The sequence below is a fragment of the Bufo bufo genome, chromosome 8 (genome assembly GCF_905171765.1).
Source record: "Bufo bufo chromosome 8, aBufBuf1.1, whole genome shotgun sequence".
Classification (NCBI taxonomy): domain Eukaryota; kingdom Metazoa; phylum Chordata; class Amphibia; order Anura; family Bufonidae; genus Bufo; species Bufo bufo.
In genome coordinates, this window is record NC_053396.1 from 115474497 (window position 1) to 115499740 (window position 25244).

General features: G+C 40.4%; 1 protein-coding gene across 2 annotated transcripts in view; it reads left to right on the plus strand.

Annotated features, from left to right (window-relative positions):
* GRIA3 (glutamate ionotropic receptor AMPA type subunit 3) overlaps positions 1-25244 on the plus strand; it is a 382312-nt gene that overhangs the window by 255851 nt on the left and 101217 nt on the right. For both annotated transcript variants that reach the window (XM_040405082.1, XM_040405083.1), the window contains exon 5: positions 7438-7491. In XM_040405082.1, coding sequence (XP_040261016.1) covers positions 7438-7491 — 54 coding nt within the window. The remainder of the gene's footprint in view (positions 1-7437; positions 7492-25244) is intronic.

Genomic DNA, 25244 nt, shown 5'->3' on the forward strand with positions numbered 1-25244 from the left:
TGTCATTAAAAAATTTGGACTCTATGAATGTGCATTGTGTTGATGTTCACATCAATGGAGTTATTTGTTTATTTATTTTAACATTGTTGTGTAAAGAAATATGATTTGTATATACGGTCACTGTCCTGTCCTGGGATATTTAAACCCCACCCATGGGACCACCAAGCTCAGACTGCCCCTCCCCCAGGACTACCCAAAAACACTCAGTCCTATTTAGGGTAAATGTGCACAAACCTTGCCGTCTCCCCCTTTGTGATCACACCTGGGCCTTCCAGGGACTGTTGGCAACTATGCGTATAATCAGCACATTCAAGCTTCAAAATGTGGAAATACCTCGAGCTGGTGCAGTCCATATCTCCTTGCACAGAGATTTGTCACAGATCTCTTCTGTTGGAAGTTCCTCCTTCCACTCACCTGTAACAATGAGATTAATGGAGAAGCATGGAGACAATAAGAGAAGGTGTGGCTGGCTGTATTTTGGATGGAACCGCTATGTGCACGCCACTGTTATGATTGCACTAATATGGGGACACTGTGGCTGGCATTGTGATGTGAGCATTGAAATATGTCACATTTATCCCAGTAATGTTACTTTAGGTCTCATGATACAGTCCTATTATTTTTCCCACTGGTTAGAACTAATTTCCCCCCACCAGCTCCACTACCTAACGAACATGGTTTTATTTAAACTGCAATATCCAGCATAACAAATATGCCTTGATAGAGATGACAGAACCGATAATGCTCCTCTGCAGAAGATAAAGAACAGAGGAATCAGAATGTTTCAGCATTTTTTAAATGATATATCTGTTTTAATGAGCACTGCCATGTCCCCCAACAATGGTGGCTCCCTTTACCTTGCTGTAGTCACCCCTTCACAGACTCTGACATGTTTTCTTTCTATCTAGCTCCCACCCCCACATTCCCGAGAATTCGGTGCCAATTTGCTATTGAGGTCATGCTATTGAGGTCATGACGGTACAAGGCATACTGACGGTACCCATTGCTCCAGAATGGAGGGGCCTGAAAAGTAAAACCCCTGCAGAATCTGTGTACTAGTAGCTGCCATTGTTGGAGGACACAACAGGTCCTCTTTGAAAGCACAAACCCAAAAAAGCCTTTTTTATATTCACATTAGAAACACATATGTTTTACAATGAGCAATAATTATGGAAGCCTTCCTGTTTTTTCACTTGCTACAGACAATTTCAGAAAGCTTCAATCCTCTGAACGTCTAAAGCTGTTTGGCTATTTTTTCTGCATTACTTAAAATGACATGAATGACTTAAACCCCTAAAAAGCTTAACTGAACTTGCATTGCTCCCCATGGACCTGCACTATAAACAGGATTATTCCTTTGTGTGGTAATGAAAAGCGCACTTCACTTTCTCTTATTTCTTTTACTTACCTTTAGATATTAGCACAGCAGTCATAGAAGACAACAACAAAAAAAATACATGAAACAGATATATGCAACCATTTCGGTCTCATATTTTGAATGTGCTTATTAATTACTATCCACTGGCAAAAACTGGAAATCTTCGAATATCCGTTACCATCCCTGAGCTATAGTGCTCTTAAAGGAAATCTGTCACCAGGAAATTCACTGGTAAACCAGGCACAATGCCTTGTAGGACTAGTTCAGCTGAATGTAATGATACCTTTCACGTATTGATCTATTGCTTTATTCTGAAGATAAAGCTCTTTTAATCCATATGCAAATGAGAAGTTGAGCGCACGGAGGACGGGCCTAAGGCACTCTGTGCACCCTTACTTCCCCCATTCCCTCCCTCTCCTTCTTGATTGACAGAGCCAGGGGAGATTCCTATGCAGCAACCTGGCCTTGTTAATCAAGGAGAAGAAGGGGCTGGCAGAAGGAGGAGGAGCAAGGGTGCACAGAGTGGTTGGGCCTGCCCTTGTTGCACCTAACTGCTCATTTGCATATGGACTAGAAATGTTTTATCTCCAGAAGTGGACAATATCAATACAGTCAGCTGAGCTCATGAACACAACGCTCTATCACTTAATTTCACTTTCAACTTTGTGCTGAGCTCCAATTCATGGCCCATACAGCACCGTTGTGTGCATCCACTTTCAAATGGAGAAGAACTTTGTGTTTTGCTGTTACATTTTTTTACCTGCATGAACCTGTGAGGAAATCAGTTGCAGTATATTACTACTTTATCAGGCACTATACGGTACTACAGTTTATAGCAGTAATCCAGAACAACAGGGATCCCCCACAGGCTCTTGGCACAATTCTTTATCTTGTTCTTGAGGCTCCTTGAGGGGTATTTACTGAAGATGTAGGTGTGCTCTAAAAAAATTTGAGAAAAAATATGAAACGCAAAATTTTCTAGGAATATGTTGGTAGCAGAACAAATACATATGGGGCAGAGCTATGTTTATCAGATACAACAGAGCAAAATTTTTCATTTGAATGTGTTAAAATGCCTTATTTGTGCCTTAATCACTATGCTAAAAATGGTGCACTTTAGAACAAAGGACCAATTCAAAACAGCCAAATCACACTAATAGTCAAATATGTTAAATGTCCAACCGCAACCACATTTAAAGGGAACCTGTCACATGGAACATGGTGTCTGAGCTGCATGCAGTAGGTTTTAGAGAAGGAGGAGCTGAGCAAATTGATATATACTGTAGTTTTATGGGAAAAGATTCAGAAAAATTCCTTCCTATTCTGGACTTTGAAGTCAAGGAGGCGGTCCTATCAGTGATTGATAGTCTTCCCCCTATAACTGAGTATACAGAGATAGCTATCAATCACTGATAGGACCAGCTCCTTGATTTCAATGCCCAGAATGAGGAGGAATTTAAATGATTGAAATACAAGTTTTACTGAATCTTTTCCCAGAAAAATATATAGCGTTCTGCTCAGCTCCTCCTGCTCTGTAACATGCTGCCTGAAGATTACTTTGCATTTTCATGGTGACAGGTTCCCTTTAAAGGGGGAATTAAGAAAATGAAAATACTTAAATATTACTTTATTATGAAGATATTACCAAATAAGCAATCATTAAAAGCAATCATTAGGAGAAATAAAATGGCCAACGTCCTATTAGTACACACAAAACATGTCCTAATCCAATAGGACAAGTCACTTTGGAACTCTGAGCCAAAGAGCTTTCTCATTCTCCTCTCTACTTGTCAGGGATTGTAATCCTGAATACAGTTGATAACATCTTCAGCTGAATCTCTGTGAGAATGGAGCTCATAAGGAAATGTGAAGTACAGAGAGGATCGACAGGACAGACTGTGGTAATGTAGACTGCATGCATACAAGTGCTGCTGCTCATCGGCCACATCCCCACCCTCCTCCCTGTACTTCATGCCTCCTCATGAACTCCATTGCTACAGAGATTCAGCTGAATGATCCTATTAACCCCTTCAACCCCGGGCCTGTTTTCACCTTCCTGCCCAGGCCATTTTTTGCAAATCTGACATGTGTCACTTTATGTGGTGATAACTTTAAAACGCTTTTACTTATACAGGCCATTCTGAGATTGTTTTCTCGTCACATATTGTACTTCATGACAGTGGTAAAAATAAGTAAAAAAAATTCATTTTTATTCATAAAAAAATACCAAATTTACCAAAAATTTGGAAAAATTAGCAAATTTGCTAATTTCAATTTCTCTACTTTTATAATAGATAGCAATACCTTCAAAAATAGTAATAACTTTACATTTCCCATATGTCTACTTCATGTTTGGATCATTTTAAAAATGACATTTTATTTTTTGGGGACGTTAGAAGGCTTAGAAGTATGGAAGCAAATCTTGAAATTTTTCGGAAAATTTCCAAAACCCACTTTTTAAGGACCAGTTCAGGTCTGAAGTCACTTTGTGAGGCTTACATAATATAAACCACCCAAAAATTACCCCATTTTAGAAACTACACCCCTCAAGGTATACAAAACGGAATTTACAAACTTTCTTAACCCTTTAGGTGTTCCACATGAATTGATGGAAAATGGAGATGACATTTCAGAATTTCACTTTTTTGGCAGATTTTACATTTTAATCCATTTTTTCCAGTAGCAAAGCAAGGATTAACAGCCAAATAAAACTCAATATTTATTACCCTGATTCTGCGGTTTACATAAACACCCCACATTTGGTCGTAAACTGATGTACGGGCACACGGCAGGGCGCAGAAGGAAAAGAACGCCATATGGTTTTTGGAAGGCAAATTTATCTGAACTGGTTTTTAAATGCCATGTGTCATTTGAAGCCCCCCTGATGCACCCCTACAGAGTAGAAACTCAAAAAAGTTACCACATTTTGGAAACTATGGGATAAGGTGCCAGTTTTATTGGTACTATTTTGGGGTACATATGATTTTTTATTGCTCTATATTACATTTTTTGTGAGGCAAGGTAACAAAAAAGTGGATGTTTTGCCACAGTTTTTATTTTTTATTTTTACAGCGTTTAACCGAGGGATTAGGTCATGTGACTTTTTTATAGAGCAGATCGTTACGCATGTGGCAATACCTAATATGTATACTTTTGAATCAAAAAATAATCATATTTTAGTGTCTCATAGTCTGAGAGCCATATTTTTTTTGACCAATTCTCTCAGGTAGGGTCTCATTTTTTGCGGGATGAGGTGAAGGTCTGATTGGTACTATTTTGGGCGGGCATACTCCTTTTTGATCACTTGCTGTTTGTGATGCAATGTGACAAAAATGTCTTTTTTTACACCGTTTTTATTTTTTTTCCCGGTGTTCACCTGAGTGGTTAGGTCATGTGATATTTTTATAGAGCTGTTTGTTACAGATGTGGCGATACCTATTATGTATACTTTTTTATTTTTTTCACTTTAGCACAATAATAGCAGTTTTGACACAAAAAAAATGATGTTTTAGTGTCTCCATGTTCTGAGAGCTATAGTTTTTTTATTTTTTGGGAGATTGTCTTAGGTACATACATACTTAGGGGCTCATTTTTTGTGGGATGAGGTGACGGTTTTAGTGATACCATTTTGGGGGGCATACACCTTTTTGATCGCTTGGTGTTGCACTTTTTGTGATGTAAGGTGACAAAAAGAGCTTTTTTTTTACACAGTTTTTTTTTTTTTATGGTGTTTATTGGACAGGGTGGGTAATATATTTATAGAGCCGGTCATTACGGAAGCGGCACTACCTAATATGTGTGGGTTTCGTTTTGTTTTTTTCAGTTTTTTATTATAAAATATGGGGAAAGGGGCTTTTTTTTTTTCTTTTTTACTTTATTAATTTTATTACTTTATTAATTTTATTAAAAACACTTTTTTTTTTAACTTATTTTGCTTTACTTTATTTATGACATTCACTTTTGGGGGTCTGATCCCCTCTGCAATGCATTACAATACATCTGTATTGTAATGCATTGCCTGTTAGTGTATGACACTGAGTCATACACTAACAGGTTGCCTAGGAGACCCAGCCTGAGGCTGGATCTCCTCGGCTCCCGTAGAAGGCAGTTCCCGATGCCATGCAAGGCATTGGGCAGCCTTTGCACGGCATCGGGCTGCCTTGTGTCGCATCGGGTCCCCTCCACAGCAGAGCGGGGACTCGATGCTCTCCCTCACTTGACACAAACCTCTTCTATGTCGTGGCCAGCGCGGACCACGGCATAGAAGGGGTTAATCCAGTGCCCTCGCGATCACTATGACGTACTATTACGTTGAATTGCGGGAACTCAGTGGTTCCCATGACGTAACAGTACATCAAAGGTCGGGAAGGGGTTAAACTGTATTCAGGATCATAATCCCTGATAAGCAGAGCAGAGAGGAGGATGAGGGAGTTCTTTACCTCAGTGTTGTGAAGTAACTTGTCCTGCTGTGTGATAAGGAGTAGGACAGTGTTTACTAGTAGGACGGCGGATATTTTATTTCCCTTATGCCCCTTTCACACGGGCGAGTATTCCACGCGGATGCGATGCGAGAGTTGAATGCATTGCACCCACACTGAATACCGACCCATTCATTTCTATGGGGCTGTTCACATGAGCAGTGATTTTCACGCATCACTTGTGCGTTGCGTGAAAATCGCAGCATGCTCTATATTCTGCGTTTTTCACGCAACACAGGCCCCATAGAAGTGAATGGGGTTGCGTGAAAATCGCAAGCATCCGCAAGCAAGTGCGGATGTGGTGCGATTTTCACGCACGGTTGCTAGGAGACGATCGGGATGGAGACCCGATCATTATTATTTTCCCTTATAACATGGTTATAAATGAAAATAATAGCATTCTGAATACAGAATGCATAGTAAAATAGCGCTGGAGGGGTTAAAAAAAATAAAAAATAATTTAACTCACCTTAGTCCACTTGATCGCGATGCCCGGCATCTCCTTCTGTCTCCTTTACTGAACAGGACCTGTGGTGAGCATTCATTACAGGTCAAGGACCTGTGGTGACGTCACTCCGGTCATCACATGATCCATCACCATGGTAAAAGATCATGTGATGGATCATGTGATGACCGGAGTGACGTCACCACAGGTCCTTGACCTGTAATGAATGCTCACCACAGGTCCTGTTCAGTAAAGGAGACAGAAGGAGATGCCGGGCATCGCGATCAAGTGGACTAAGGTGAGTTAAATAATTTTTTATATTTTTTTAACCCCTCCAGCGCTATTTTACTATGCATTCTGTATTCAGAATACTATTATTTTCCCTTATAACTATGTTATAAGGGGAAATAATACAATCTACAGAACACCTAACCCAAGCCCGAACTTCTGTGAAGAAGTTCGTGTTTGGGTACCAAACATGCGAGATTTTTCTCACGCGAGTGCAAAACGCATTACAATGTTTTGCACTCGCGCGGAAAAATCGCGGGTGTTCCCGTAACGCACCCGCACATTTTCCCGCAATGCCCGTCTGAAAGAGGCCTAAATGATTGCTCCCCAGACAAACAAGCTATTAGAATTAATGAATGGTAACGGGGAATATATTTATAATAAAGTAATATTTATGTATTTTCATTTTCTTCATTCCTGGAGAACCCCTTTAAACAAAGTCACCACTACCTGTCCAAGTTGTGGTTTAATAGAAAATAGGTCTCCGTAGCAGTCCAAAGAACCCGTACAAATCCAAAGGATATGGATTCTTTGGACTGCTACTGAGACCTATCATCCATTAAACCACAGCCTGATCAGGTAGTGGTGAGTTGACTGGGTTCTCTGCTGCTGCTTTGCTTAAATGTGGTTGCTTGTTGTTTGAAATAGGACTAGACATTGCTAAATCTGTATTATTCTACCATATAGAATAGTGAAATGCTAAAATAAAAATTGTGGAACCCTGTTTTACTCCGCACTACGCTAGATTATAGAAGTGTGATCTAAAAACAACCTTTTCAAAGTTTCTGACATTTTCAGACTGACATCTAACTTAATTCCTGATCTGTGCTATTTTTTTCCCCTTGCAGGTTGTAATCCTTGGCAAACACACACGAGGCTACCACTATATGCTTGTAAACCTGGTAAGCGCTTGCATTATTCTGAACTCTCCGGCTCTGTACTGCTTGTGTATTGACAATGTCTGAATTAATTATGGACAGAGAAGGAGCTGGTGAAAGGCTCCTTCCAGATTCCTGAGAAATGACCTGGCAAATAGAAGACAGATTGTGAAATATTACACTTCACCTTATTCTTTCAGTATTACATTATACTCTGCTATTGAAATGAGTCGCCTTCCGCTGTACTATATCTGCACAAGCTTTTGAATTGCAATAAAAAGAGGGAGAATTGGCCAATTTGTCCTGTATTTGCTGACATCATTCGGAACATTTTGTCTGTGCTTTGTGTTGGAAATGCTTTTTGGTTCCAGACGTGTCTCCAATCTTTATTTTCTGGCTGCTCTTTCATACAGAAATACTTTACCTGTAAGCTGATGTTCCTCGTATATGACATGTCACAGCTGTCACTTGCCATTTTAGTGTTTTGGCAGATACTCATCACAATGCTCTCTATAGAACAGTTTGGAATTGTGTCAAAACATGTGTATTGCAGGGTATGATGATGAACCCATATTGAGCAGTGCTTTTATATAGTAATCTGTACATGAATTGTCAGACTGAATTTGTCCAATTGAGAACTGGACCATAATAAAGAAGAATATATGTCATCCTGAGCAAGCACCTTCATGGCAATGTATTCTGATAGCATACATTAAATCACATGCAGACAATAGAGGAATCTGATGAATTTAGATGACATTTACCTATGTGTGTCTGACTTTTCATTGATCTATATAGCAGGTGTGGAAAAAATACTGAATAGTAAGAATGCTTTCAACAGTAGAATTAATGTCAAACAAACTGACTTCTATCTGAATTTCAGAAAAGATTTGATTTGCCGCAAAGTTTAATTTTTCTGCGCTTCATGGTAACAAATCAATTTTCCCTGAAATGGCAGGGGGAAAAAATGCATGCTCAACTCATCCATTTGCGCATAAAGAGGCCACTATGGCCATCTTGAATGAAAATACAGATCAAAATCTTGCGTCTGGTGATGTATGACGTCACCATGCTGGCTGGCGTGATGATGTCAGCACGTCACTGTGGGAGATTTTGCATGGTCTCTTCAATGAAGGCCTCGAATGGATAAGGTCAGTATTTTTTATTGTATTTTTTTTGCTGGATTAACCCCTGAAAGCCCTCAATGTTAATCTCAGATGCTGTGATCAGCGATGAATGCGGCAACTGAGGGGTTCAATAACGGGGCAGCGCAATCGCCGTTCCCCATCATTGTGCCCGCTACATGCGAATAAATGTGCTTTGTAACTAAGTAATTCGGCAAAGCAGCCAAATTGAATTTTTGATAACTTTGCTCAACGCTAGTTAGTAGTTTATTTTTATCCATTAACAAAGTGCCAAGTGCACGGAAAAAAAAAAATCTAAATCAAATCAATCTTTTTGGTGACCACCCTTTTCCTTCAAAACAGCATCAAACTGAAAACTACACAGTAGATGCACTCTTCCTTCCACTGTATAGTTTCCAGCATCAGCAGTTGCCTGAAGCAGCTGATTTGTGGGTTTGCCGGGCGTCTGACCCATACAGATGTGATATTGATGACCTATCCCTGAGGATAGGTCATCAGTATCTAAGTCGGAAAACCCCTTTAAAAAGCATACTTGGTTCTTTTTAATATAACTGTATGAAAAAAGGATACACCACAGATATGCAACAGCATGAAGTCTATGGCGCTCTTTTTGTCAGATCTTGGCAGGGTAAAGGGGTTAACCATTTTCTGGCTACTGTTGACCAATATCAATGCAAGATGACTATTTGGCATTTACTAATATCACCTTTGCTGATATTCTGTGCCATCTATCTTATAAGTAATGTGACTTGTGTAAGGAATCGTCTCTTTTCAGGGTGTCACACTCACAGATATCTTGCCAGTAGTGTTGGTCGAGCACCAAAGTGCTTGTGTGCTCTGGTGCTTGAGTAGAACGCTTCCCAATGCTCGGGAAGTCAATGGGAGAACCCGAGCATTAAATTAGGTACCCCCTGCTCTGAAGAGGAGAAGGTGTCGGGACTCTAGTTTTGCTTAGAAGTCCCTGCTCTGACTCCATATATAGCTACTATATGTCCATATATGTAGTCAGTGTATTTAAATCTAATTTAGCTACTAAAACTACTAAAGTCTATTGGTTTCATAGTCTTATGACAAGAGTAATCGTCTTGTCATAAAACTATTAAAACCAATAGATGGCGCTGTTCATGACTCATAAACAGCACCATCTATTGTTTTCATAGTCTTATGACAAGAGTAATCATCTTGGCAATGTTCATGAGTAGTGTGGATCGCAAATTTTCCATGAAAATAGTTTTTCAGCTGAAAAACAAGGCAGATTCTGCTCATTTGCATGTCTTCCGATATGCCCATGTTTATGCAAATGAGTTTTTACATGACAAAACTGTTTAGAAAGGTTATTGAATATTATGTTAGGACAAACAGAAAACTTTTTGTCTCCCTAATGATATTGATCTAGGTGCGCAGGACCACCCAAGCCATCCAACAAATCTGAAGTAACTTTGAGGCTTACTGGCTCTCAGTCAGATGAGAGCTGGTTTGGAATGACTCATAGTGCACAAGGCTGCCATTGTAAGGTATGCTGACTAAGCCTGTCATCTGTCTCATGGATAGATTGATGGCTTGCATATACCTGGCTTTTGGAATATAGCCTTTGTGTGGTTGTCTATTGTATGTTGTAGATAATAGGAGTCCAAGACACATCCAGCCATCCTCTTAATGCTGCTTCCAAACCATTTTGATGGGATTTCCATCAATTTCTAACCTTTTTTTGTGAACCAGACACCTTCTCTTCTTTAGATCAGGAGGTGCCTGGTTTGATGCTCGGGTCTCCCATTGAATTTCATTGTATTAATTTGTACTCAACAAAAAGAGAAAATACGGCTCTTGAACAACAGGAGACACTTTATTTAGCAATAAAACTTCCAATCCTCATAAGCAGGGTATAGTCAACATGTTTCGGACCTTCATATATCATTCCTTAATTATAACTTGTCATAATTAAGGACTGATATATGAAGGTCCGAAACATGTTGACTATACCCTGCCTATGAGGATTGGAAGTTTTACCGCTAAATAAAGTGTCTCCTGTTGTTCAAGAGCTGGATTTTCTCTTTTTGTTGATTTGCTGTCACGGCCGTGTCCAGGCTGGTACCGTGCTCACTACAGATGCAGCAGGTGAGAGCTGCTCAATCTTTTTATTAAATTGTACTCGATCACCCGCAGAATTCGGCTGAGCACTCGGATGTGCTGAGCATAGCGATGCTGGAGCCGAACAGCAGTTCGGCCGAGCATGCTCGCTCATCACTAGAAGCCAGTGCAATGAGTGTTAGACAGATTGATTAGCATGGCTGATGCATTAAGGATAGATTAGTAATAAGTTGCAATAATAAAGAAGAGAATAGGTGAGGGCATCAAAAAGAGTTTTTGTTGTTTCCACAGTAAGAAAGGGGCAAATTCTAGAGATATTTTTGAGGTGGCAGGCAAGCGATTAAATATAAGGGGTGAATAAAAGATCAGTGTCAAACATAACACTGAGATAGCAGGTGTGATGCCCAGAAGTTATAGTAGTACCACACACTGAGAGGGAGATATCAAGTTCAGGTAGGTTATCAGATGGTGGAAACACAAAGTTCAATTTCAGATAGTGAGGACATGATGTTATAGACAGCAGACAGTCACTGGTGTTTTGTAGAAGTGCAGAGGTGATGTCACAGAATGAAGTGTATAGTTGGTGTCTTCAGGGTAGAGATGATATTGAAAACCAAATATACTGATAGTCTGTCCAGTTTGTCTATCCAATAGGGGTTCTGTAGAAAGAAAAGAGGAGAAGACCTAGGACTGAACCACACCAACAACAAGAGGGAAAGGAAAAGTAGCACCAGCAAATGATACACTGAAAGACTAGGCAGAGTGATAGGAATAAAACCAAGAGTGAGCGGTATTTTTAAGGCTGATAGATTGAAACATGCTGAGTAAGAAATGGTGGCTACATGTTCAAATGCTGCAGAGAGATCCAGAAGAATGAGCAGAGAGTGGTCAACATTGCATTTAGCTGTTAGGAGGTCATTTGCCATTTGCGCAATTTCTGTAGAGTGCGGCAACCAGATTTTAATGGGCCAAGGAGAGAGTTAACAGAGATAGTGGATAAGGCGAGAATAGATCAAACGCTCCAGGAGATGAAAGGGAGATTACAGATAGGTCCCTAGTTAGTTGCTCAGGATGGGTCGAGGGATAGTTTCTTTGGTAATGAGGTTATAACAGAATGTTTGAAAGAGGAAAGGAAGATACCAGAAGAGAGAGAGAGAGAGGTTGAACATTTTAGCTAGGTGATTAGTGACAACCAGCGTTTTCAATTTTCTCTCTGAAGTAAGTAGCACAGAGGTCTGTGATAGGTGCCTGCACTTTAAGACTGAGTAGGGAGTGAAAAATGTTAGTTTTTTGGGATTATTGGATAGTGAAGAGATCAGAGTCATGAAAGTCATGAAAGTCTTTTTGGCTTGGTGAAGGTCAGAGTTATAGGTTCTCAGCAGAAGTTTATAATGGAGGAAATCCTCTGGTATATGAGCTTTACTCCATAGATTTAAAAAGCACTCCTGGAGGAACACTGGAGAAAGCAAGTTTGAGTTGTGTTCCGGAGTTGCTTTCATCTCTTGTGTGAAGTTCTGAGTTTAGAGGGTGCTACTTAATCTAGAGTACTTCTGAGGCTATCATTATAGTGTTTTGCAGCCAGATCAGGAAAGGAGAGGGACGAGATTAGGGACAATGATGACTGTAAAGTGTATATAAGATTCTGAGGGTAAATGGCATGTATATTTCTGAATGTGTGTTAAGTAGGAGCTGCTGAGATAGATGAGAATATTGAAAGAGTGAAGGTTGTGGTCAGAGAGTGGGAGAGGAGAGTTAGTAAAGTCGAAAACCGAGCAGAGCCAGAGGAAAATTAAGTTAATTGTATTACCGTTTTTATGCATCTAGAAAGTTATTAAAGTCAAAGAGAGGAAGTCAAAGATAGAAACTGGGAGGCAGACGGTGAAATTGGGTTGTCTATTGGGATGTTATTGGCGCCCAAAATAAGATTTGGTAGTTGTGAAGGTGGAAGCCGTGCAGCAAAGTGATCCAGGATATGGTTGGGTCAGCCAGGGGGGCAGTGAACAATCGCCACTCTCCGGGAGAGTGGATGGAAGAGTCTGAGGGTGTGGACCTCAAAAGATAGGAATGAAAATGATGGTACTGGAGAAATTTCCTGGAAGAAGCATTGTGGGGAAAGAAGCATGGCAACTCCACCACCATGTGCATAAGAGCTGTATATTGGAGACAGTATTATAAAGTTGAAAAAGATGAACATTTAAAGTTTAAGACTTTTGTTTGTCTCAAGAAAAATAAAGCCATTGGAAAGTTATAAAGGATCCTTAGGCAATTATTATGCAGTGTATGTGAGTCAAAAGTCAAGAGGTCAGGAAGGAAACAGCCTAGACTCTCAAGAATAGAATATTGATCCTTTGCTGTTGTAAGGCAGAGATCTTAGGATAGTAACACTAGTTTGAAATGTGCTCCACTTTTGGGAGTCAAAGATAAAGTTATTCTGGAGAATGGCAGCATGCCATATTTAGCACTAGAGAATAGTGTTGAGCGAGGATGCTCGGCTGAGTACCGCATGTTCTCGAGTACAATGCTCGAATCTCCTCCCCGCACGTTTTGCGACTGCTAAACAGCCAATAAACGTGCAGGTAAGTACTGCCCTCACTGTAATGCCAGTAGCCATGTTGGCTACTAGTGTTGAGCTCGAATATTCGAATAGCGAATATTAATCGCGAATATCATAACTTAGTAGATTCGCGAGTATTACGAATATAGTGCTATATATTCGTTATATCGAATATTCGTCATTTTTTTACATCTGAAAACATGATTCCTCCCTGCTTCTTTCTTGTGGGTCAATAAGCCATTGGCCCACAAGCAACTTAAGCAGGGGGGAATCATGTTTTCATATGGAAAATAAAATGACCAATATTCTAAAAAACGAATACATAGCAATATAGTGAATATATTAGTTATTTAGAATTTTGGCATTATTTTTTTCCTATCTGAACAGTGGTTCGCATACTCCTCCCCGACAAGCGTCGCCGTCACCATGGGAACGCCTGTGGGTTATAAAATACCGTCGGATCTGAGTTTTCCCTAAGATTGCGAAAACTCAGATCTGATGGTATATTCTAACCCACAGGCGTTCCCATGGTTACAGGGACGCTTGTCGGGGAGCAGTATGCCAAAGTGGAATAACAGTACACATTGGAAAAAAAAAGACGAATATTCTAAATAACGAATTTATTCGCTCTATTGCTATAACTTCGTCTTTTAGAATATTACGAAAATTCTAAAAAACGAAGTTATAGCAATATAGCGAATATTCGTAAAATACACATATAGACTGCAATTTAGCTAATATAGTGCTATAGTAATTTTTTTAATAGTGTACATATTTTCCAAAACTGAAGTTCAGAAGAGGCAAAAAAAATTAGACTAAAAAAAAAAGATTATAGCACTATATTAGCTAAATTACAGTCTATATGTGTATTTTACGAATATACGTAATATTGCTCTAACTTTGTCTTTTAGAATATTCGTAATCTAAAAGACGAAGTTATAGCAATATAACGAATATTCGTAAAATACACATATAGACTGTAATTTAGCTAATATAGTGCTATAGTAATTTTTTTTAATAGTGTACATATTTTCCAAAACTGAAGTTCAGAAGAGGCAAAAAAAATTTGACCAAAAAAAAAAAGATTATAGCACTATATTAGCTAAATTACAGTCTATATGTGTATTTTACGAATATTACTAATATTGCTCTAACTTCGTCTTTTAGAATATTCGTAATATTCTAAAAGACGAAGTTATAGCTATATATAGAATATTCGTAAAATACACATATTAGCCTAGCCATAGTCATAGGAACGATGCCTTATACTGTCAAAAGAAAAATCGCAATACGCGAATAATTAAATCGTATGTTATTCGCGATAAATAGAATAATGACAAATATTCGATTTCGACGAATATAAGACGAATATTCATTCGATTATTCGCGAAATATCGCGAAATCGAATATGGCACCTCCCGCTCATCACTATTAGTGAGCACTTCTCCTTTGCTGAGATAATCCATCCCACCTCATAGGTGTGGCATATCAAGGTGCTGATTAGACAGCATAAATATTGCACAGGTCTGCCTTAGACTGCCCACAATAAAAGGCCACTCTGAAATGTGCACAGTTTTGCCTGACTGGGGGGGGGCAGTCAGTATCTGGTGTGGCCACTATTTTCCTCACGCAGTGCGACACATCTCCGTCGCATAGAGTTGATGAGCTTGTTGATTGTGGCCTGTCGAATGATGGTCCACTCCTCTTCAATAGCATTGCGAAGTTGCAGAATATTGGTAGGAACTGGAACACACTGTCGTATACACAGATCCAGAGCATCCCAAACTGGGATGTTTTCAGCTTCCAGGAATTGTGTACAGACCCTTGCAATATGGGGCCGTGCATTATCATGCTGCAACATAAGATGATGGTCGAATGGCACGACAATGGGCCTCAGGATTTCGCCACGGCATCTCTGAGCATTCAAAATGCCATCAATAAAATGCACCTGTGTTGGTTGTCCATAACATACGCCTGCCCATACCATAACCCCACCGCCACCATGGGCCATTCGATCCACAACGTTGACGTCAGCAAAACGCTCACCCACACAACGCCACACATACTATCTGCCATCTGCCCTGAACAGTGAAAACCGGGACTCATCCATGAACATAAAGCCTCTCCAACATGCCAGACGCCATTGAATGTGAACATTTGCCCACTCAAGTCGGTTACGACGACGAACTGGAGTCAGGTCCAGACCCCGATGAGGACGACAAGCATGCAGATGAGCTTCTCTGAGACGGTTTCTGAAAGTTTGTGCAGAAATTCTTTGGTTATGCAAACCGATTTTTGCTGCAACTGTTTCAGATCTTTGAGTTCAGCTCATGCAAAATGGGAGCAAAGTGTTGCATTTATATTTTTGTTCAGTGTACGTTGATGGCTGAGCATTTGAAAATGGTGCCCACTGGCACGTGCGCTGGCTCCATGGCCACTGGGTGCCTGCTGTGCCGGCTGCCGGGGGGTGGTAGAGCATGTATGCAGCAGCCCCTGTCCTCCTGTGTGATGGTACCAGAGATGGTACACAGCATTGAGGCTGGAAAACCTTCCTCAAAGCAATAAAATGGAGGCATCCACAACAGGGATAATCATAATCCCATGTAGATCCCTCCCTAGAAAACTAGTGGTATTTTGCTTTTAAAATTATTAGGGTTAAGACAAGATTGCAGAACATGGTGGATTGATCAAACATGGCCGCTGGATGCATCAACACTGTCCTATTGTATGAAAATGAGCATTTGCCACATCTCTCCCTATGCTCAATGAAGAAGACCGTGCCTGATGAGGTACCTGCATATTGGCTGGTTGCATGGCATTATGGGTGATCTTACATTCCTGGGCTTATTACTTTCACTTTTTAACACGTGCAGCCGCCATTTTAGGAAAACCTGATACATTGCCACGAAGTATGAGGAAATTCGGTTTATTTGCAAATCAAAGTTTTCCTAAACTTCGGACCAAATTCCACTTCAAATGCTTCCCTTTGCACAACACTAGTTGCTGGTTACTAAGTTCATGCAACCTACCAAAGTTGTGGTGATAAAGGGTATAACAGCTTTGTTCCCTACAAGTGAATGGGATAAAGCTGCAATTCTCTGCATCACCTGAGCTATTTAAAAGAAGACAACCAATATTGCTCCACTACCTTTTATTACTTTTGTAAAAATGACACACAACACAATAGTGTTAAAGGGGTTATCCCATGACTAATGTAAAAAATGATAATGAGACATCATATAGAACATGGCAACCTCTTTCTAACAGAGCTAGAACCAGCCCTGTACCTCAGATGGATCCAGAGATCTCCACATTCATTGCTCTAATAGATTTATATCAAGCTGACAGCTCAAGGTGAGTGTATCTTCTGCTGCAGATCAGGGGGCGTGTCCATGCTCCCCCTATCACAGCTCAGGAGGCAGTTGAAGGATTTAACTGAGCATGTGCGACCTTCTTAGTGAGCAGATCAAAGAAATTAGAAAAAGAACAAACAGAAGGTGGCGCTATACATATACATTTTATTGAATACCTCAGTGGCTATGATATAATTTTAATTACTTGCAATTACAAAAGTATTCAGATCCAGGTGCTGGTTGGAAAACTATAGAATATTTTTCATGGACAACCTTTTACATTAATCTCTCTTTGGGCAATGTTCTAATTTTGAATTTGCTACTGTTACTATGGTTTAATACACAGTGGAGGAGATTTATCAAACTGGTGTAAAGTAGAACTGGCTTAGTTATCCATAGCAACCAATCAGATTCCACCTTTCATTTTCCAAAGGAGATGTGAAAAATGAAAGCTGGAATCTGATTGGCTGCTGTGGGCAACTAAGCCAGTTCTACTTTGCACTAGTTTGATAAATCTTTACCAGTAATTTTTGCATAACCTGCCCTGGTATTTATTATATTGTCACTCATTTCATTTGGTACTTTCACTGGCAATAATAGCTAATCAACATGGGTAAGAAAGGCTGGGTAAAACATTATTGGTGATACAACCCCTTTAGACAATTATTCATGTATCAATCACTTGAAATTTAAAAAATAACAGTTTCTAACTTGCAAACAATGCAAACACAGCAAAAAAATCACCTGGACTCACTGCTCTTCCATTAAATACTTAATTAATACTTAGCTCATCCATTTGCTTGTGACGAGCCGACCGCCGTCATCTTGATTGAAGATCTAGGGTGAAATCTCGCGCATCGGCCAGCATGGTGACATTATATGTTACCGTGCACGGGATTTTGTGTAGGATCTTCAATCAAGATTATGGCTGCCAACTCGTTGCAATCAAATGGATGAGGTAAGTATGATTTTATTTTTTATTTATACCGCCATTCAGGGAAAATCAATTTGCTACCACGAAGCACGAGGAAGTTCGGCTTTGCGGCAAATTGAAATTTCCCTGAAATTCGGACCGCTCGATTTGCTCAACACTAATCCTGATTTGTGCCTGATACATTCAAATTAAAATGTGGCCTTATTATAGCCACGTAAAACATGTGCACTTCTGGTTTTATTTTCTACATCTAAAAGACTTACTGCACATTCAAAAGACTGAGATCTAAAGCAACCCTCCAATTCAAGAAAAAATAAATCACATTAACTGGGGAACAAGCAGAACGCTTACCTTTTTCCTCTTTTCATCTGCTTATCCACCATTTTCCAGGTTCCTATTCTGCCATCCAAGATGGCCGCACTGCTTCCCAGACTACCTGATGCATACAATATTCTTTATAGCCCAAGACACGCCCTTCTCGTCCTCATATTGGTCAGCTCTGCTCATGTGAGCAGTGCTGGCAAATCCAAAAGCAGGGCTGGACAAGCAGAAATTGTCTTGGACTACCGATGCACAGTGTGCATCAGATAGTCTGAGAAGCGGTGAAGCCATCTTGGATTGCAGAAGAGGAGCTTGGAAATTGATGGATCTGCAAGTTGTAAGAAGGTACAAGGAATCATCGTGGATGATACATGCGTGTCACCGAGGTTCCTGGCCTCGGTGAAGTAAGAGCCAGTTTTTATGTGTCAGCAGCAGTTGCTGTTTGACACCTTGGTACTTAGCATGGCTCTAATAGGTGATCCGGGATGGCTCTTACTGAGAGTAGTCAAAGTTCTGGGTGGGTGACTACTCCCCACGTTCCAGGCCGGGTTTTGCCAGGCATAAAACCAGCCAGCACTGCCAGGTGGAGAGGATTACCTCCGTTTGACCAGAGCGAATCCCCACAATGTGTAAACATGAAAAGGAGCGCACCAGGTAAGTGTTCTCTTCGTTCCTCAGTTAATGTGATTTTTTTTTTCTTGAACTGGAAGGCCACTTTAATATAATATTGTATTCCAAACATTCAACAGTTCAAGGATGCTTATTTTTCTTTCTACTGTAGAACCACTATAAAAGAAATCACGCATCCTTCCTGATGCTTTTATTTGCACTTGCCTATTGAACAAACCCACACCTATTTAGTGCACTGTAAAGAAAGCAAATAAATCCCATATTCATTTTTAGACAGAACATTTATTCTGTGACTCACATCGTTTCCTGGCTGCATGACTGATGTGTTCTTGAAATAAAATATATTATTACATGTTCTGTCATCATGAATATCCCGAAAATGCAGCTTAGTTATACTAATGGCCTTTATTTTATTCCTTCTCTTGGAACATTGTTCTGTAGGTTTATAGTTCACAAGGAAACAGTATGTGGCTTCTGCAAATTAAGCTACAAAACTTCTCTTCATCCTTCCTAAAGGCCATGAAATGACTGAGAAGAAATGGGGAAAATAATGAGTATTTATTTCTTGTATTATCTATGAAGTATCAGGATGCAGTTCTGTGCACAGAATAACGTGATCTGGCTCAAGAGCAGTCCTTGGACATGGAAACATTGCCAATCCAAGTTCTAACCATTGTGTGTTTTATTATAGCTTTTATAATAATGCTTCAAGAGACCTTAAATGGGTTGCCTGAAACCTTGAAAACTTTTACAGTGACTCCCATTCCTGCTGCTTCCACTCTTCATTGGACCATAATTATGATGTACCCCCTGCATGTACATCACCATTGCCAGCCAATTGGTAGCCCCAGTGGTGATGTGGCAGGCATGTCATGTGACCACTTAGCCTGTATGCATCACTACTGAGGCCATTGATTGGGTAGCATTGGCTAGCAGAGGTGATATTCATGTTGACGGTGGGCCTGGAGCCACGGACCTGGAGCAGGGAGACTCTAACCAGGCCATTCTTGTAAAGGAGCTTCAGCTCGGCACCAGTCACAGAAGACCCCATCCCCTCAGTGAGCAGTCTTCAGCTAGGAAGGTGACATCTACTATCTGTACTCAGAGAGAGCACTGTGTTATCTGTTGTGTTACATAGGACTGTAGGTACATCTGCTACGCAGAAAACATCCATTGTATCATCTATATACCATACCTGCCAACTGTCACGGATCTGGCGGGACAGTGCTGGATTTCGGTAGTTGTCCTGCAATATTTCCCGCTCGCAGCTGTGTCTGCCTCCATAGAAAACAGAAACAGTTGTCATCTGCTCCCTGCTTCATCATTCCTCTCAGCTGCCAATGCTCCACACTACTGGTCTGTGCAGGAGGGGTGGAGAAGGAAAGTAATCAGCCTCTGCTCCTCCTCCTCCTATACAGACCAGCAGTGCAATGTGTATCCTGCCTCCTGCTGCTGGGGAGCACTAGTTTTTTTTTTACTAGCTGTGAAAGGAGCACATACCTGGGCATAACTACTGTGAAGGAACACATATCTAGGAATAAGTACTTTGAGGGGACACATATCTGGGCATAACTACTGTGAAGGGGCCCATATCTTGCTAAAACTACTGTGAAGGGGACACATATCTGGGCATAACTTGTGAAGTGGGAACATAACTACTGTAAAGGGAGCATATCTGGGCATACGTACTGTGAAGGGCATATGGGGGCATGACTATTATGAAGGGGGCACATCTGGGCATAACTACTGTGAAGGAGCTACATATCTGAAAATAACTACTGTGAAGGGGGCACATCTGGGCATAAGTACTGTGAAGGTGGCACATACAGTACCTGGGCATAATTACTGTGAAGAGGGCATATGTTGCCATGACTGTTGTGAAGGGGGCACAAAATGGGCATAACTACTGTGTGGTGGCATAAATGGGGAATTATTGCTATGTGGTGCATTTAAGAGACTGGATGGGACTGGGTGTGTATAGTTATGTTTTAGGTGGAGTAAGAGGCATGGCATAGTATGAAAAAAAATTCCACGCCATGCTACACATGCTGTACATATTGTCCCCCTTTCTTCTTTTCAAAAATACAGTGCCTTGCAAAAGTATTCACCCCCTTGACTTTTTTCGCATTTTGTTACATTACAGCTTTAAATTCAATGTTTTGTTAATCTGAATTTTATGTGATGGATCAGAACACAATATTCTAAGTTGGTGAAGTGAAATGAGATGAATATATAAATAAAACTATTGTTTAGAAATAGAAAATTGGCATGTGCGTATGTATTCCCCCCCCTTGTGAGAAAGCCCATAAAAAGCTCTGGTGCAGCCAATTACCTTCAGAAGTCACATAATTAGTGAAATGATGTCTACCTGTGTGCACTCTAAGTGTCACATGATCTGTCATTATATTAACACACCTTTTTTGAAAGGCACCAGAGGTTGCAACACCTAAGCAAGAGGCATCACTAACCAAACACTGCCATGAAGACCAAGGAACTCTCCAAACAAGTAAGGGACAATGTTGTTGAGAAGTACAAATCAGGGTTAGGTTATAAAAAAATATCAAAATCTTCGATGATCCCCAGGAGCACCATCAACTCTATCATAACCAAATGCAAAGAACATGGCACAACAGCAAACCTGCCAAGAGACGGCCACCAACCAAAACTCATGGACCGGGTAAAGAGGGCATTAATCAGAGAGGCAGCACAGAGACCTAAGGTAACCCTGGAGGACCTGCAGAGTTCCACAGCAGAGACTGGAGTATCTGTACATAGGACGACAATAAGCCGGACGCTCCATAGAGTTGGGCTTTATGGCAGAGTGCCCAGAAGAAAGCCATTACTTTCAGCTAAAAACAAAAAGGCACATTGTGAGTTTGCGAAAAGGCATGTGGGAGACTCCCAAAATGTATGGAGGAAGGTATTCTGGTCTGATGAGACTAAAATTGAACTTTTCGGCCATCAAAGAAAACGCTTTGTCTGGCGCAAACCCATCACATCACCCAAAAAACACCATCCCCCACAGTAGAACATGGTGGTGGTATGATGCGGGGATGTTTAAGGAGAAACATGTAAATGTGTTGGAATGGCCTAGTCAAAACCCGGATCTCAGTCCAATAGAAAATCTGTGGTCAGACTTGAAGATTGCTGTTCACTTGAAGGAGCTGAAGCAGTTTTGCAAGGAGAAATTGGCAAAAATCCTAGTGGTAAGATGTGGCAAGCACATAGAGACTTATCCATAGCGACTTGGAGCTGTGATTGCCGCAAAAGGTGGCTCTACAAAGTATTTACTTTAGGGGGATGAATAGTTATGCACATTGACTTTTTCTGTTATTTTGTCCTATTTGTTGTTTGCTTCACAATAAAAAAAATAAAAAAACATCTTCAAAGTTGTGGGCATGTTCTGTAAATTAAATGATGCAAATCCTCAAACAATCAATGTTAATTCCAGGATGTGAGGCACCAAAATACGAAAAAAGTCAAGAGCGGGGGGTGAATACTTTTGCAAGGCACTGTATGTCTATACTCAGAGAGATACCTGTATTACTGTTACCTATGGTGTTACATAGGACTGCAGGTAACATCTACTGCACTATCTGTATTCAGTGAGTTATTTCTGTGTTATCTGTGGTGTTACTTAGGACTGCAGGTAGGGTCTCCCTCCTTCCCAACTTCCTCTACATTGCTGTACCTCACCTTAACATCTTGCTGCCTGTGCAGCACATCAATTCCCTTTGGAATTTAGGCTATAAATGTCTGATTAGTGGGTGGGTGGGGGGGGGTCCAGTGCCCCGACCTATAATCGCACTTAAGGGAACATGGTGCTCCTGTGAGTTTTGTATCCCTTTATCCATGTACATATGGTTGTATCTGTGCTTTTTTACTTAAATAGGACACGATGCAATGCTTGGCACAGCATTCTTATGGAACAGCCATTCAGAGATGCGTACCTTTCCGCAATGTGAAGCTCCTTTCTTTGTGATGATTGGTGAAGGACCTGGAGTTCAAACCCCCATGATATAGCACTGATGGCCTACAACAGGAATCATCCAGCAATCCAGCTGTTCTGAAACTACAACTCCCAGAATCATCCTTTTACTTCTGTGGGAGTTACAAGAACAGCCGAGTAAGTGTGCATGCTGGGAGTTGTAGTTTCACAACAGCTGGAGTGCCAAACATTGCTGACCCATAGCCAACAATATTGATATATGGCAATACACAATGCAGTTCTGTTTGGTGCAATGTTCATATGTGTTAGGCTGGGGCTACACAGCGATCTTGGGAGTTATAGTTGTCATGTGACTATGGTTGGCAGTGTAGTAGGGCAGCCATAGAAAGGAATGGGGTCATAGCACGAATCATAGGTTTACCCGACCTCTATCCCAGAATCGCAAAAAAAACTAACCCTGCTGGTCATTTTATTTTCATTTTTGTTATATGACAAAGTGGTTGGGTGGTTGTATGGCGAGTGTGGGCAATCTTGACTAGCCACAGGAATGGGGGTTGTACAAAAGAAGGGGTTTACAGGGAAGTAGCTGGGGGATTTGACATTTTTACTATGGGGTCCATTTTTAGTTATGTCTATGGATTTAGGTTTGTAGAAGAGGAAAAAACTTACCTGAAGGTGGCTATATTGAATATTTACTGTACATATACTTCTTTTAAAGTCTGTTTAGACAATGTAGCTGGATGTTTTTGCTCTATAGCAGCTGCAATGAACAAATCTATTGACAAAGAACTGTCAAACACTATTACAGAGTATAGAGTATAGCCCCCTCCCAGGGAAAGAGAGTTACAGGGGAGATACATACAGTATAGAGCCTTACTGTGTGTATAGTTGTCAGGAAGTGAACTTACCTGGACTAGAACTCTTGACTTCTCAGTCTTACTTTTAGCCATACATCAACATCAACATCCTACAGAATAATTATTTATGAAGGTAGCTGACATTTTTGCTATGTATTTCTTTTACCTTTTTGGGCCTATGTTTTGTTTACTGTGATCACATGACCATGTCCAAGCAGCTCTTTTTTGTGATGCAATGTCCATGGGCGTGTCAAAGCAGCAACAGGAGCAGTGATAGGAAAATGTTGAGCTGGGTGGGAGGAGCTATAAACTATCTCTGCTTTGTTAGGGGCGGTGCTGGAGCTTTGACAGAAAAAGGAGAACATCATGGGTTTGGTTGGATATAGCAACAGGAAGTGCTACATACAGGATGTAAACAAACCAGAGGGATTTGTTTGCATGGTGAAATTGGGTCAGGAGATTCCATATTGAAAAAGAGAGAGCATAGGGAAGAGGTACATGAGGCAAGCAACTACATGAGCATGTCAATAAGCGCCAATAGTGAATGACTCACAATAGTGAGTACCTGTGCAAAGCCAGCACGTATAGTAGAACACCAAATGAGAAGACAGAGCTAGCACTCAATAATATTATATATAAACTTTATTACGTCTCCATACGAGACAAATGAACAATAAAATACACATAGAAAACAATATGATGGTGAAAAAAGAGCACACAAGATGACATGGAGCACGACTAAGGAACAATCCTGGAATGGTGGATAGATTCAAACAATGAATATGTGAATATAGCATATATTATGCGTATGGGCCAAACAAGATGTTACAAATACATATATTCAGGCAGAACTATGAAGACTCAGTAAAAATATCATACACTGTACATAAGATATAAATATAATGTGCATAGTGCAAATGTCATAGAGTACATAAATAACTAGAGCTAGATAGTAACTACAAAGACATAAAAAGTATACCTATATGGTGCTCCAGCAACCCCAACGTACGTTTCACGCAAGGCTTCTTCCCCCTGAAGAAGCCTTGCGTGAAACGTACAATGGGGTTGCTGGAGCACCATATAGGTATACTTTTTATGGCTTTGTAGTTACTATCTAGCTCTAGTTATTTATGTACTCTATGACATTTGCACTATGCACTTTATATTTATATCTTCTGTACAGTGTATGATATTTTTACTGAGTCTTCATAGTTCTGCCTAAATATATGTATTTGTAACATCTTGTTTGGCCCACACGCATAATATATGCTATATTCACATATTCATTGTTTGAATCTATCCGCCATTCCAGGATTGTTCCTTAGTCGTGCTCCATGTCATCTTTTGTGCTCTTTTTTCACCATCATATTGTTTTCTATGTGTATTTTATTGTTCATTTGTCTCGTATGGAGACGTAATAAAGTTTATATATAATATTATTGAGTGCCAGCTCTGTCTTCTCTTTTGGTGTTCTACTATACACTGCGTGCAGAATTATTAGGCAAATGAGTATTTTGACCACATCATCCTCTTTATGCATGTTGTCTTACTCCAAGCTGTATAGGCTCGAAAGCCTACTACCAATTAAGCATATTAGGTGATGTGCATCTCTGTAATGAGAAGGGGTGTGGTCTAATGACATCAACACCCTATATTAGGTGTGCATAATTATTAGGTAACTTCCTTTCCTTTGGCAAAATGGGTCAAAAGAAGGACTTGACAGGCTCAGAAAAGTCAAAAATAGTGAGATATCTTGCAGAGGGGTGCAGCACTCTTAAAATTGCAAAGCTTCTGAAGCGTGATCATCGAACAATCAAGCGTTTCATTCAAAATAGTCAACAGGGTCGCAAGAAGCGTGTGGAAAAACCAAGGCGCAAAATAACTGCCCATGAACTGAGAAAAGTCAAGCGTGCAGCTGCCAAGATGCCACTTGCCACCAGTTTGGC